We start from the raw sequence: 15,777 nt of genomic DNA, 5'->3' as shown, positions 1-15,777 counted from the left end.
GGTAGTACTTCAGTCACGGTCACCGGGCATCCAGCACCTACACAGCTAAATGGGTAAAGTTCATCTCTTGGTCCTCTGGTCTTTCTGTGGACTCACCTACAATCACACTAGGTTGATATATTTATGAGGATTTATTTGTGAGCTGAACAGCCGGAGACTTTTTTTTACCTCTCTTTTATTAAAAGATGAGGGTTTGGGAGGTAAACTAGCATCTGGATAGATGCATTCATGCGACAAAATGCTTTATGTTAGCCTGAATCGAGTGATACTGCTAAGACCTGTAGTACATAAGCATAGACACAGATCTTTCCAAACTTGTTATTCAAAATAAAGCATTTTATTACTGTCTAGTAACTTTTTCTGTTATGATTTTATTCAGAAGACGGCACCTGTTGGCTTTCATTTTTGTTGGGAGTTTTTAAACAGTTTAGATTTAAAAAAGGAGTAACACCTCATGCATTAGCAGGTAGAGATACAAGTACTGTGTACAGGTTAGTTTTCAGGTTGCAGACATTTAATTTGATGTAACTCAGCAACTCCAAACCTTTAGCTGAGAGTAACCTGTGAAAAACAATTTAGCCAAATATCAAGATTCAGGTATATCAAAACCAGTAAACAGTGTCAGCCACTGCCCCCAGTACCACCTTTGTTACTGTATTAGCTACCAAACCAACATCTTCCAAGCTCTCCAGTGCACAGGAAATTCTCACAGTTCAGCTGACCACTGTTTTCTACCCTTTCTTTGCTCTGTGGTGGTGTTACAACGAGGTGCATGGCAGTAAATCATATGAGAGCTTCATGCTATGATTCACTTTCATGAAACAGCTAAAAAAAAAGGTTGGTTATTATTTCGGTATGCACTGATTCCCAGGTCAGGAGCCAAACTTCCATTCTTCAAACACCCAAAACTGCCCTCAAAGATATGCATGACCAAGCCTTCACACTGACTAATAGTGCATTCAGCCCATAGTGCCAGACAAAATAGGTTTCTCATTTTCATTTGGAGGATAATTTTAAAGCTGCAATGCCAGAGTGGCTCATCAGTTTGAGCAGTTTTAGCTCTGAGTAGTAATGGTTTTAGCATAAACACTGAATTTCTCTGCTCTTGTTGGTTGAAATCAGACTCTCAATCTCATCTTATAACCAGTTTTCTTATGGCATTGCAGGATACAAAACAACATGAGGCTCAAATGTAGAGGAACCTTTTTTTTAAGGCAGCTGTTAGCATTTTAGTCAGAAAGCCTAAGACTCCCTGTTATAAAAGATTTCAGTGACCTTTGTGAGATATTCTAACGCTCCTGCTGTTTGCAATATCATTTGAAAATTTGGCAGAAAAATGACCAAATGTGAAGCCTGTGGGTTAGAGGCGTATCTATCAGGAGATTCCACACAGATTTTATTGAGTAATGAACAATAGAAAATTGCCATGCAATCTGCAGGAAAATGCTGTCAGCCTGCCAAAATAATAATTGGGCATGAAAATTTAATAGCTGGATCTCTGTGTCATTTCCAAAATAGCAGCAACCAACTCTGCTCTGGGAACTTTTGTGGATGCTGTGATAAGAGGATGAGAAGGAAAAGCCATGCCATGTTGTGCTTTTTGTATTCTGTAAATACAGTGACTAAGAATATAAAGAACAGGTATGTATGTCTGATACATAGGCCCCTAAACCGTGCTCTTAAAATCTGAGTTGTGCCAAGCAGCCAGCAGCCTATTTTTCCATAACTGTTGTCTCTTAGATAGTTTGTAAATAATCCAAAGGTTGCTGTACATGGGACATCCTACCATTAGGGTTTTGAAATTATGCCTGTATAGTCCGTACTGCCTTCTGAGTTATATTGCTCTAGGTGCTGTTAGGAAATAAGCCCAGCTTTCCCCATGCATTACAGAATGCCCTGCTCTGAAGTCAGTAGAATGGCACTCACTGACCTCAAGGAGAGTTGGCTCACCTCATGTGAGCATGTAGTCTATAAGGTAACTCAGTTGCAGCCATGATAAAACATGATGGGACTGGTGTCGTGTATATTCTCTTCACACACAAAACTGGCAGAGCAGGAACATGGCAGTGCAAGCTTTGCACACCAGCCCTAACGGTACCGGGAGGACCTCAGCAGGGCCCAGCGCAAGGAGCTACATTCTACAGCCGCAGAAGCAGCTAGCTAAGGTGATGTGTATCCAGCACCTAAACTTGGGTGAGAATATTGATAAAACAAAGAAACAGTGTTGTGTTTCCCTCAGAGGGAAGTTTTAGGGAATCATATTGTTTTGCTTTGTCATGATCCATAAAAGAGGACATTTGTAGATCTGCCAATGTAGAACACTGTGCTGTCCATGTTAGCCCTCCCGACTGTGCCCCTGGCTGCATTCCCCACCAGCTGCTTGGAAGCAGCTGCAGAACAGTTCCAGAGGAATGCATGGAGATCCAAGTCTGGATGGCTGTACAAGCAGGACAACAGGTTCCTCACAGGGTTTCCCAGCTAATCAGGTCTTGCATTGCTGCAAGCTTGTGTTTATTTGTAAACAGTGCTTCATACTGTGCAGGATGCAAAAGTCAGAGAATTCCTACTCCTGAAGAACTTCCATCATAAGCTTTAATAATTACAGCACTAGGGTTGAGATTCAGAGCCCTGAATACCCTTGTCTGCCATTTTAGATATCCTAAGGTACCTCAGAATTCTCCACAGCTGGCTGGACCATAGAGGACCTGCAGTAGCTGAAAGCCAGGCTTGATACTCTAAGGCATCTAAAATAGCACCAGATACGTCTGTCCACTGATGTGTAAGCATTGTTTCAAGGGACACTTTTAAACATAGACATGATGTTTGTTCCCCATTCTGGAGACCAGTAACAAGTGGTGTCCCTCAGGGATCGGTGCTGGGACCGGTCTTATTCAACATCATCATCGCTGACATGGACAGTGAGATTGAGTGCACCCTCAGCAAGTTTGCCAATGACACCAAGCTGTGTGGTTCAGTTGATACGCTGGAGGGAAGGAATGCCATCCAGAGGGACCTTGACACGCTTGTGAGGTGGGCTGATGCCAACCTCATGAAGTTTAATCATAGAATCATAGAATAGTTAGGGTTGGAAAGGACCTTAATATCATCAAGTTCCAACCCCCCTGCCATGGGCAGGGACACCTCGCTCTAAACCATATCACCCAAGGCCTTGTCTAACTGGCCTTGAACACTGCCAGGGATGGAGCATTCACAACCTCCCTGGGCAACCCATTCCAGTGCCTCACCACCCTGACAGGAAAGAATTTCCTCCTTATATCCAATCTAAAATTCCCCTGTTTAAGTTTGAACCCATGACAAGTGCAAGGTCCTACACCTGGGTCAGGGCAATCCCAGGCACAGCTACAGGCTGGGCAGAGAAGAGATTCAGAGCAGCCCTGCAGAGAAGGACCTGAGGGTGCTGGTCGATGAGAAAATGAACATGAGCTGGCTTCAGTGTGCAGCCAGCTACGGTGAAAGCCAACTGTATCCTGGGCTGCGTCAAAAGGAGTGTGACCAGCAGGTTGAAGGAGGTGATCCTGCGCCTCTACTCTGCTCTTGTGAGACCTCACTTGGAGTATTGTCTGCAGTTCTGGTGTCCTCAACATAAAAAGGGCAGGGAACTGTTGGAACAAGTACAGAGGAGGGTCAAGGGGATGATCAGGGGACTGGAGCACCTCCTTTATGAAGATCGGCTGAGAAGGTTGGGGCTGTTCAGCCTGGAGAAGAGAAGGCTGCGTGAAGACCTCATAGCAGTCTTCCAGTATCTGAAGGGGTCCTATAGGGGTGCTGGGGAAGGACTCTTCATTAGGGACTGTAGTGATAGGACAAGGGGTAATGGGTTAAAACTTAAACAGGGAAAGTTTAGATTGGATATAAGGAGGAAATTCTTTCCTCTAGGGTGGTGAGGCATTGGAATAGGTTGCCCAGGGAGGTTGTGAATGCTCCGTCCCTGGCAGTGTTCAAGGCCAGGTTGAACGGAGCCTCGGGTGACAAGGTTTAGTGTGAGGTTTCTGTGCCCATGGCAGGGGGGTTGGAACTAGATGATCTTAAGGTCCTTTTCAACCCTAACTATTCTATGATTCTATGTTTCACCATAGAGATAAGTGTTAAACCATAGAGGTAATATTTACCTGTGATGGCCTGGAGAAGAAATAAAATTAACATCAGTGAAGCATTTGCTGTAGTGAATATTTTGCAGGCTTCTCCTGAATACTGTAAAGCTTTCCAGACAAACATTCAAATGCATCCTACATGATTTGGTTTTATATCCACCTCTCTTTCATTTATTTAGTGTGTTTTTTCCTGTGTTTTCTCAAGTCCAGATTTTGTGCTTTGTTGGCATTACAAACAGGCAGTCTTTTCCCATATTTTTAAGAAGTGATGTCAGAGTAGTGATTCTCCCACTTTGACTGGGACACTTGTGACGGCCTTTTGTAGCCAGAGACCTTTTTTTTGCTTTTTGAAAGATTTGATGAGGGCTTCGCTGTCAGTCATCTAATGACTTTAAGCAGATGAGAAAAGTTTTCTGCCACTGCTGGCACATCAGCAAGGCAAAAGAAGTTGAAACAGACTAGCTTTGATTGGAGTTGTTAATACCAGGCAAGCTCACAACTATGATCATTAGTTCTCTAATTTCACTGCCAAGTCTTCCCACAGGACTGGAAGTGCCCCAGAAAGCATGCCAATGTTTTGTAGACGGGTAAGTTTAAAACCTGAGGTTGAGGCCCTGGCACCCAATAGAAGGTAGTTTTGTTTTTGATGGAGCAAGTTCTTCCTATCAAAGCTAGGTTGGAAAGCAGCCAGGACAACGGTGTGGCTTCCCAAACCTCAAGTTCAATACTCATTTTTATAGAGATGACCTCTCAGTCCCTGCTGACACAACCTCACTTTTGGATGCTATTAGCAGGAAAGTGGTGGCTTTAGATGGTCTTGTTGGTTTCATCATGTGCTGTCTGCACCTTTCCATGCTGAAGAAGCTTCCTTTCTTCATAGAAATGCCATGACATTTTCTGCTGTTGGGTGGACATGTACGGAGGCACCTTGGTGCAAACAGGTTAAAGGATATATCAAGGGCTTTTGCTTCCTTGTCTTCCTGCTTTTGAAGTGTGTGCTAGCTCCTCAGTTGTTAGAAGGCAAGTGATACCATAGTGAATGGAAGGAGCACTGGTCCCTGTATTTAAAATATTTCCTTCTACATCTTCTCCATAACACCTGCAAATAGGCAGTGAGTGTAGAGGATTTGTATAAACTGTTGAGGAAGCAGTTGCAGCGATCATCTGCCAGGGTCTGTTGAGGAGACAGCCCTCTTTCTCAGGAGTTTCTTCAGTGCCTGCTCTCATGAAAGCAAGTGAGGGGGAGCTGATGTCTTGTTTTTCAGAGTTGATGAGTAGATTGAAAGGATATAGTGGTTCCTAGGGTTTTCTGAGCCTCAGGGAGTGAATTCAGCTGACGCCTGTCTCCCAGTCAGCCTTGCAGAACATCTTTAGGTCAAGGAAGCAGGGAGCACTTCCCCATCCCTGGTCTGACTGCTCAAGGTGTGAGGACACAGCAGCAGCTTGACTCAGCTATGCAGCTATGAGCACTCAGGTGGCACGCAGTGGCATGTCAGTGTGGAAATGTGGCTACAAGCTTGTCTTCTCAGCACAGCCCAGCTAATGCAGGGACTCCAGTCTGAGCTTCCAGTTCACCTCTCTTGTTATCTCCAAGGACAGACAGTTGGGCCAAAGTCCTTTGGAAAGGTGTCTGTGGCTATATATATTTAGAATTAATACTGATATACAAATGGAAACATTTTGGACTCAAAAGAAGTGTTGAACATTATTTAGCCCCAGGGCTCCAAGAAATTGCAACTTTGGGTTGAAAAATTCCATGTTTGGGCAAAAGATGGTCTTTGCAGTAATAGATGTAATTGCAAAGGAGAATTTGTGGGCAGAAGGCTGAAGATATAGCTATGGAGCCACAAAGCCTGAAATTTGTTTCAAGAACATTACTATCATGCATGCAGGGTGTGCTTGTGCATACATTATATGCACATTAATATGATGAGCACAGGACTTTTCTGATACAGCATAACAGGTTTATGGGCTTGAATTAGGGAGGTATATTTTGTCTACAGAAGAGCAGGTGACATTTCGTAAGGAAGATCCATATTTGACGGGCTGGTTCTTTATTAGCTGTGTCAGTTTGGAAGGATCTCTAATATTAGAAGTTCTGGGGAGGAATATGTTAATGCCATAATTTCTTATGGTATGTGAGAGATTATATTACTGATGTGTTCCTTTTTTTCTTTTCACTTGTCTTTGTAGCTTACCACATATATATAACATTTCAAATATTATCAGTTCTGGAGGTTTGCAGCCTCTTCCTGAGACCTGGAAGAAACAGGGGCAGCTCTTGCCATAAAGACATGGTGCAGAGATGCAAGCAGCCTACGGAAGAGTGTTGAGGGCACATGGTTCTCACACTCTGCCTCTCTTTATTTTGAAATTCACCCCTAAATCTGGAAAATGTTCAAAATCAAACCTATTAACCTCTGAGCCTCTGCTTTTAGAAGATGGATGGTTTAATGGACCAGAACCCTTAAGTATAAATAAAAACCTAATCAATTATGATTAGCATATTAGGCTGTCTATTGAAAGAGCATGTTTCCTGGTCCTCTCTTTCTGCACATGGGCACACACACACATTCACTTCCCATCTTTATCAGATTGTCATTTCAACCACCAGCATCACCGTATAGTCTTAGATTTAAGGAGCAGAAGCCTTACAGAATCCGTGGTAACATCATAGAATCATAGAACAGTTAGGGTTGGAAAGGACCTTAAAATCATCTAGTTCCAACCCCCCTGCCATGGGCACAGAAACCTCACACTAAACCATATCACCCAAGGCTCCATCCAACCTGGCCTTGAACACTGCCAGGGACCAAGCATTCACAACCTCCCTGGGCAACCCATTCCAATGCCTCACCACCTTAACAGTAAAGAATTCCTTCCTTATATCCAATCTAAACTTCCCCTGTTTAAGTGTTAACCCATTACCCCTTGTCCTATCACTACAGTCCCTCTCCAGCATCCTTATAGGCCCTCTTCCAATACTGGAAGGCTGCTATGAGGTCTGAGCAGCCCCAACTTTCTCAGCCTATCTTCATATGGGAGGTGCTCCAGTCCCCTGATCATCCTCATGGCCCTCCTCTGGACTTGTTCCAACAGATCCATGTCCTTTTTATGTTGAGGACACCAGAACCGCACACAATACTCCAAGTCAGGTCCCACCAGAGCAGAGTAGAGGGGCAGGATCACCTCCTTCGACCTGCTGGTCACACTCCTTTTGATGCAGCCCAGGATACGGTTGGCTTTCTGGGCTGCAAGCGCACACTGAAGCCGGCTCATGTTCATTTTCTCATCGACCAGCACCCCCAAGTCCTTCTCCACAGGGCTGCTCTGAATCTCTTCTCTGCCCAACCTGTAGCTGTGCCTGGGACTGCTCTGACCCCGGTATAGGACATTGCAGCTGGCATGGTTAAACTTCATAAGGTTAGCATCAGCCCACCTCACAAGCGTGTCAAGGTCCCTCTAGATGCAATTCCTTTCCTCCAGCATTAACATCATTACCAACCATTTATATAAAGATGTTAGATTTGTTACATTTGGCATGTTTACTTGTATATATGATCCTCAGGTATGGGAAAGGAAGTATGGGCTGTTTATAGACATTTAACTGCTGAAATGTATTCTTTCTGTCAGCTTTTCAAAGGGCATTTTAAAATTCCTGAAGCAAGGAACTGCATCTTTTTCTTCTGTCATTTACCAGTGCTTTGAAATCCACATATTAGACCAGTTATGTTACAGTCCTGTAGAAGGCAATTTACCTCGTAATTTCCCCAGCCATGTTTGTTTATACCTGTTTCCTTTTCTAAGTACTTAAATGTTTATGAATTAAAAAACAATGTACAAAACCTGGCAATTAAGGAACGTAAAGTTATGATTCCCTTTTAATGCAGTGGTCTTATACTCTGGAATAACATGACTGTTGTCGTTTCTGAAGCCTGTTGTATGCAGTTGGCAGATAAAAGCTTTTGAACTTACGAAAAGTCATGCCCTTTAATCAGAGGCTGCTAATCTTTTGAATTTGCTGTGCCCTGTAGACGACTGAACACACTGAACAAGTGCGCCTCAATGAAACTCGATGTGAACTTCCAAAGAAAAAAGGTAAGGAAACTGCACGAAATGTGCCTTTTCTGTTAAAACCTCCCCAATTTAGCCTTTTATTCAGTAATGCTTTTAACAGTAAGTTAAGTGTATTTGACTTTGAACACATTTCAGCATTATCTGGACACACGATAATGTGAATTGCTGAATCTTGAAATTATAAATAAAACAGAAAAAACCTGTGACTAATACAGCAGAAAAAACCTGTGACTAATACAGCAGAAGCAATGGTACATGTGTTAAAAGGGCACACACAGTACTTAAAACTTTGCATACGTACAATTCAAGTTAGAGGGTGAAGAGACTGTGTGGTTTCATTAAGCTGGCTCGTTTGCCAATGCCACGTGAGTGCAGAATGGAAAATCCTTCTCGGAAAAGAAATGGAAGCTGCTTGGATTAAAACAATATAATTTATTTCTTGTGCTGACTTATTCACAGCTAAGAATATGAAAATAAACTCTCATCCTTACAAACTGCTGTGTTACATGGGGATTATTTAAGCTTAAAGGTTTTTAGTGAGGACTGCAGAAACTCCCTATTGATTTTGAGAGTTTTGTAACATGTCCAGCATTAACTGTTGAATGTTTGGTTTTCTGGTCACAAATTCCCCCAAGCCCTTCAGTGGTATACAGTTGAGTTGTTGACTGTGAAATCTTGGTGCCTGTTTTTCCTTCCTTAGAGTATTTGTCTAATGCTTTTTAAAAACTGCCTCTGAGAGCTGCATTTTTTGGTGTCTTTGCAGATTCTGTCTATTCATACTCTATTCAGTGTCTGAGAGAATTTGAATAGAGAATGGTTTTAATGTCTGGGTATTTTACCTTTGGCTTGTGCCCATTTGTTCCTAGTGTATGCAGCCTCTTTAGAGTGCATTTTGTCTGTTCACTCAAGTCATGGAGACTTCTCTTCGCTGCTTCAGACCTGATGGGTTTTTCTTGTCTTTGATAAGTGTCAATACTTTCCACATCAAACACCCACATCATAGCTTAGACAGGGAACAGTAATTTCCCCTGACTACACAATAACTTTACCATCTGGGCAGGTAGGCACTACAGGAAGAGGCTGAGGTCCTTCAGCAAAAATTAACTTGATTGTGTCATTGACCTGCTTGCAGTGGTGTTTGGTTTGCATCCATGAACTCGTGTACTTGTGTTTAAGCTGAGATACTGGAGTCGCACAAGAGACAAATACAAAAGGCAACATATAGGTGAATGCTGATTGTCCTCTGGATATTTTGCTCAGTTTCTCCCCTTCTTCTGTTCAACAGATATTTTGTGTTTGGTGTGAGGTTTGTATGCTTGCTTGCTTGCTTCTGTAAGTGTCTGACTGTCCTGGTTTAAAAAAAGAATTTTCTTATCTTTGGGTTTTATTAATTCTGCTGCCACACCTCCCTGCTTTGAATAGATTTAAGCCCTCAGCTGATCTCTTTGCAGATGACCATTATTCACAATGGAAGTCAGACTGCCCTACGTTTTCAGCGGGACAGAAACTAGTTGGGTCCATACCTGCATGAGGCCAGGGAGAATCAGAACCAAATACAGCAGAGAAAGAGAGGATGAAGGAGATTTGAGACAACAAATACAGAGCAGCTGAAAGGAGAAGAGTGTGGGGGAGAAAGAGGGAGAAGAGACTGCTGGCAGAAGGAAATGTAAATGCATGCGCAAAAAGTGGAAATCAGGTCTGCAATTGAATGCTGAACCAAATGAAATGCAAACTCAGCTTGCTTTGGAGGTTCAGCATAACAGGTTTGCACAAGACTAGCACAGCTGCTTGAGTGGTTCATCAAAATAGGGCCAAAATAGATGCCAGGCAGGGTTACTGTGAAAGCCAGCACGGTGTGATCATTCCCCACAGCCTGCTCTCCCAACCAAACCATTCGTGCTGTGGGCTGCTCTCTTCCCTTTGGCTTGATCGAGATACATACAGAAATCCTTGTATATGTGTTACAAATATGTCCATAAGCAATTTGAACAGACAGAGATTAGCCTTTGGATTAACTGCCTTCTGCAGCTGTCGATTTATGAGAATTCCTGTCCCCAGCTGGAAAAATGTGGCAGAATTCTACCGCAAATAATCCCACTTTTTGCCTTTTGTTACCCTCCTGTATCTCAGACAAGTACACCCTCAGTCAAAAAGCTGTACTATTTTAAATCAACTGTGACAAATCTGTGAATCAAAACCTCTTTCTTTTTGGCAAATGTTGTCAGTCACTCCTCAAGAAGCTTTCCCCTTCTCGTCTTCCCAAACATAATAGTATTAAATGGACTCTTGAATATGCTCCAAAGCTGTGCACTTGGTTTCACCCTCGGTCAGTAAAAGTATATAGTCACTGCTCCAAGATGTCTGCTCTGCCTGTGTAAGATGAATTGTTGCTTTCAGACCCACTCTTGATCCACTGTCCCCATAGCTGGTGACATGTCAGTTGGCCAAGTGCTCTCTGCATTTTTTTCAGGACGCTCTCATTTGTCAGGGCACTCTGGTATCTAACAAGAACAGTGGTTTATTCAGGATGTCTGTGGCTTCCAGAATTTCTACTGATTCCATCAAAAGAAAAGCACATTATGTCACAGGACTCACAGTCAGCTGAATCTGGAATGAGTCATCATGCCAGCATTTCAGTATCTAGATATTTGTCTAATTTAGCTCATGACAAAACACAAGCATTTTCATTACCAATTAAAAAAAAGGAAAAAAAAAAACAAAACCAACACAAAAACACAAAGCTAACCTTTCTTTTTTTCTTTTTTTTTTTTTTTTTTTTTGCCTATAGAGCTGTCAATTTCAACACTGAAAACTATCTGTATTTTCTGAGTGGTCCTTGGGCAGATTGTAATCCTATCTTTGTGTCATTAGAGGCAAAAATTGGTTACTACCAATATTGATTCATGTTCATCTCTACTTTCTCAAAAATAGAATAAAATCAAAACTTATTTTCCTCTAAAAATGATTTAAAGTATGTTCACTGCTGAATTTCTTTATTTCTGTCTCCTGCTCTGCTCTCCTCATGGTGTTTTTCACAATATCTCTACCACTTTGGCTAGTTTTATCTATGCCAGTTTGTAGAAAATGTAGGCTAAATCCTATCAGTTCATACAGTAATGGCAGTGCAGCTACAGGGGTTTGTGTCAGCCAGGAATCTTCTTCAAGGTCCCTTTGGCATATTGAGATGTTCAACAAATAAGAAAATACATTTTTATCCTATTGGCTGGTGCCATCCTATTGGCTTGGTGGTGGTATGCTTTGTAGATATAATTACTGCTGCTAAATATTTAACAGAACATAACCGTGTGGTTTTTAAAATATCCACTTTATGGCACTACTAAGACCACAATAGATGGATTTTTAAGTGCCTCAGTGTGTGCAGTCCTTCACCCGTATAAGCATGCTGCACACTGTGAAGCCAAAACGAAGGTAGAGCTCCTTGATAAGCTGTTCCTTCCCTGCAGACAAAATGACCAAAGCAGTATTAGCCTTTTCTAGCCCCTTTCCTGATGCTTCTCTAGCTGCTTCCTTTTTCTCTCTAGCCACAGAACTAAGATCTCCATTCATTTCTGTGAACTAACGTCAGTGGCAGGAGCACTGCACACTTCGACGTTAGCAATGTTAGCAGATAAAAGAGGAATGACTGAGCCTAAAGTTTTATAGCTATATTTTATGTTTTGGACATGATCTGAAACATCTGGCCAACTTGAAGTGATAAACTGGCAGCAGCTTATGGCGTGAGTGAGACCTGGCATGCTGCTAAACCCCTCTTCTGAGGTTTTGTGTTATTTAAGGTTTTGGGCATTCTTGTAAAATTTGGTTTACATTTTTCAATTAGACAGGCCAGCAGAGATCTAGTCAGAGATGGGAGATAACTTTACCATCAAAACTTCATAGAAAAATACTTCTAATAATAAACTTTTAAAATGAGAATTTTTCCAGTCCCAAAATAGTCTTTCTGGTTTAGCACCTCATTTTAGTCTGACAGCCTGTCGTATTTTACTGCCTTCATACTGCTTCCAAGAATGTGAAGAGCTGCTTGGATGTCATGTAGGTGAAGTTAGTTTGTCCTGCTTTAAAACAAATGTACAAGAATAATGCAGTATAAATGCAGTTCAAAGTCAGGGGAAGGATACTCATTAGCAGCTGAGGTCTTCTCATCCTTAGAGAACATCAAGTTCAACTCTGCATGCTTCATGCTGAAGATGTATCTTTTTTGTTTGAGCAAACAGATGAGAGAAAAGTCATAGGGAGAGCTTTTTTATCCAATTTTTTTTCAAGGTGCATTTTGTCTGCATTGCAGAGTAGTCCTGGAGCTGCCTAGACAGAAGTGCAATTCCGCATGCCTTAGGCAGAGGGTAAGGAAAGGCTGTGGGGCTGCTGCTGCCTCTGGAGAGGTCAGGGGAAGCCAGAGACACGAGGGGCAGGCTGCAGGTCGTCAAGGTTGGGGTGAATGAATGAAAAGGAATGAAAACAGCAGTTGCCACTGTACAAAAGCTCACCTCAGCTGTAGATGCTACCCCATCTACGCAGGACTAGAGTCTGTCTGGTCCTCCACCCCAAACCTCCACGGATGCCTTCACTGCCTTCCTCTGGCTGCACCCAGACCGGCCCTAAGAAGTACCTCCAAATATTTCTTTTTAATCATTATTTAAGCAGCATGGCTTTTTATATGTTCCCGAAGCATAAATCTTGTTAGATGTACCTGGCCTGTGAAGTTTATAGATGTTTACTTAGTTCTCACTGCAAAACTAGGTGCAGCACTGGGTATTTGCTGTCTAGGTTTCTTAAATGTCTCACACTGCTATAGTATCCAACTACTTCCCAGTCTTCACTTGATGTGTCTTAACACCATCCCTGCAAGTCAGGATCCCTCTACTTGGACCTTTCAACCTCATTTTTTCCTAAACAGTCACTATGGGGAGTTCAGTGCACAGGCAATCTGCCCTGCAGAAACCAAGAGGCATTGATGAAACTCACAAGCTCCCTAACATAGAGCAGGATTTTATTCTTTACTTGTAAAAATTCTCAATTCAGTCTTTAGAATTAAATGAAAGGTGCTGTTATGAAAGGACTGATGACCAATCTTTCATAAACTAGAATCAGGGAGACTTTACCACCTGTCATTCACACAGAACAGCACAATCACATTAATTCAAATAACAAGTAAAAGCACCTGCTTTTAACATGTGTCACTTGCTGTTTCCCAGAGTGAAGATTCAGATGAAGAAGATCTCTGTGCTATCAGTAATAAATGGACTTTCCAACGAACTAGCAGACGATGGTCTCGGGTGGACGATATTGATGCTTTGCTTCACCGATCAGACAGACATGGATCTTCTGGGGACATTAAAATGAAAAATACAACAAGCAGTGAGAGCGTCCTCACAGATCTGAGTGAACCTGAGGTATCTTCGATTCACAGCGAGAGCAGTGGGGGAAGTGACAACAGGAGTCAGTCCGGCATCAGCAGTGCTGCCAAGGAGATCTGCGACTGCTCTGGCCAGCATGATGTAGAAGGCATACTGTTGCAAGACTCCACTGTGATAAACACCGCCCTGTCCCCCAAGGACAACCTGAAGAATGACAAACCAACACGAACCAAAGCGAAAACCTTTCTAAAACGTATGGAGACACTAAAAGCAAAAGGTGTGCATGGAAAACTAAAAGGCTCGGGAAGAGCGGGTCCTCTAGAGATAAGTGGACCTGTTCTTCAATATGAACCAAAATCCTTGAAAGACATGCACTGTGTACAGATAGTCAATGGCGATCTCAAAAACTTAGGACAAGTTTCAGTCAAAAGAGGACTTTCCTTTTCTGCCAAATCCAGCAGTGACAGCAGTCAGTCTGAAAACAGCAGCAGTGGGGTGAGCACACCGTGCCTGAAAGAACGCAAATGCCATGAAGCAAACAAGAGAGGTGGAATGTACCTGGAAGACCTGGATGTTCTGTCAGGAACAGCCTTACGGCAAGTGGTGGACCAAAACCGCAAAAATGAATTTCATTCCCAAGAGAACTTGGTTGTGCATATTCCCAAGGATCACAAACCAGGGACCTTTCCGAAGGCACTTTCTATTGAAAGCCTCTCACCTACAGACAACAGTAACAGTGTAAACTGGAGGACGGGCAGCATCTCTTTGGGAAAGCAGAACTGTTCTACTCCAAAGGAGTCTGGATTGATGGCTTGCTGTCCTAAAGAGAGCAGAATTAGCATTTATGACAATGTGCCAGGTTCCCACTTGTATGCTAGTACTGGCGACCTCCTGGACTTAGAGAAAGATGTACTTTTTCCACATTTAGATGACATTTTGCAGCATGTCAATGGACTCCAGGAGGTGGTAGATGGCTGGTCAAAGAATGTGTTACCAGGTCTGCCAGTTGATGATGTGTCAGTCAGGGAATCTCCGTCGTTGCCTTTCCAGTCACCCACACAGATCACACTTGATTTTGAAGGAAACTCTGTTTCTGATGGCCGGACCACACCAAGTGACATGGACAGAGATGGAACATCCCTGAATGAATCCGAAGCCACTGTTGTTAGGGACAGGAGAGACTCTGGGGTGGGAGCATCGCTCACAAGGCCAAGCAGGTAGGTAGCAAAAATTTGTACACAAACCCATAGACTGTGAAATACAATATAATGGGAGTCAGAAGGTGCAGGGTATTATTACAGTTGTACTCATACTGTATGGGGATGGGGGCTTTCCAGGGAAGGGTGTGACTTTGGGAGGAGGGACATCCTGCTACGGAAATTCTTATGGCAGTCAATGAAGAACTGGTTTAAGAGAGAAAACTAAGGCATTCTTTCTCTCTTGATCCACTGTTTAGACACTATATGTTGTGAGATGTATTTTCAGTTTGTTTTATGAAGTTATGCACCCCAGTATTTATGTGTCAGTAGCCTTGTGCACTTTTTTAATGCACTGATCTGTTTTAAAAATGTGTCCTTTTGCACTCAAAGAGAATTCCCTACCCTGCTCCAGACCCTTATATGATGGCATGAAATGATGGTATATAATGAACTTCTTATTAAAAGTGAAAAGCTTGCAGACCTGTTCTAAGTCAGGGGGATGAGTCAAGCTAAGGAAGCATGGCCCTGGGTAAAAGCCTTTTTAGATCCATACTCCTGTGTATAAGGTGGCTTTGTATGTGAAAAAGCAGTGAGAAAATACCCGGTATTTTCTGTTCTGCCATCAGTCTTGTCATGTCCTCAGAGAGTATTCTGCTGTGCCATAGTTTACTGTTGCCTTTGCTTGCTCACTGCTGTCACAAGCAAGTGAACTCGAGGAAACTACTGAGTAAATGAGCAGTGCCAGAGTTTTTAGGATTTGAGCCAGAATTCATGTTTAGCAAAACAAGAAACTGAAAGGAGTTTTTTTCTGATGTATCCAGTATATAGAGAAAGCACATTGGAGTAAAGAGAAGATGTGAGCGGCTTCATAGCTTTGTGGTTACAGCTCTTGCCAGGGAGACACAGGGTTCAGTCCTTTCTCCAAAAAAATCCTTCAGTATTTAATAATAGAGATATTTGGAGAACCTCATCTCCAAATACCTTGGTGGTCAGGCAGTGGTGGACCAAGCATCAAAT

At 42.6% G+C, this 15,777-nt stretch overlaps 1 protein-coding gene across 9 annotated transcripts in view; it reads left to right on the top strand.

Moving 5' to 3' along the window:
* The window catches only part of STARD13 (StAR related lipid transfer domain containing 13), a 299,410-nt gene that overhangs the window by 261,739 nt on the left and 21,894 nt on the right, over positions 1-15,777 (top strand). For all 9 annotated transcript variants that reach the window (XM_061374529.1, XM_061374528.1, XM_061374530.1 and 6 more), the window contains 2 exons: positions 8,147-8,210; positions 13,400-14,778. In XM_061374529.1, the coding sequence (XP_061230513.1) occupies positions 8,147-8,210; positions 13,400-14,778 (1,443 nt within the window). The remainder of the gene's footprint in view (positions 1-8,146; positions 8,211-13,399; positions 14,779-15,777) is intronic.

The sequence above is a fragment of the Neopsephotus bourkii genome, unplaced genomic scaffold (genome assembly GCF_033783945.1).
Source record: "Neopsephotus bourkii isolate Nb327-2 ecotype Australia unplaced genomic scaffold, CSIRO-AGI_Nbou_v1 NB_1638, whole genome shotgun sequence".
NCBI classification, from domain to species: Eukaryota; Metazoa; Chordata; class Aves; order Psittaciformes; family Psittacidae; genus Neopsephotus; species Neopsephotus bourkii.
The sequence above is the reverse complement of the archived record's forward strand: the minus strand, read 5'-3'. Positions and strand labels throughout refer to the sequence as shown.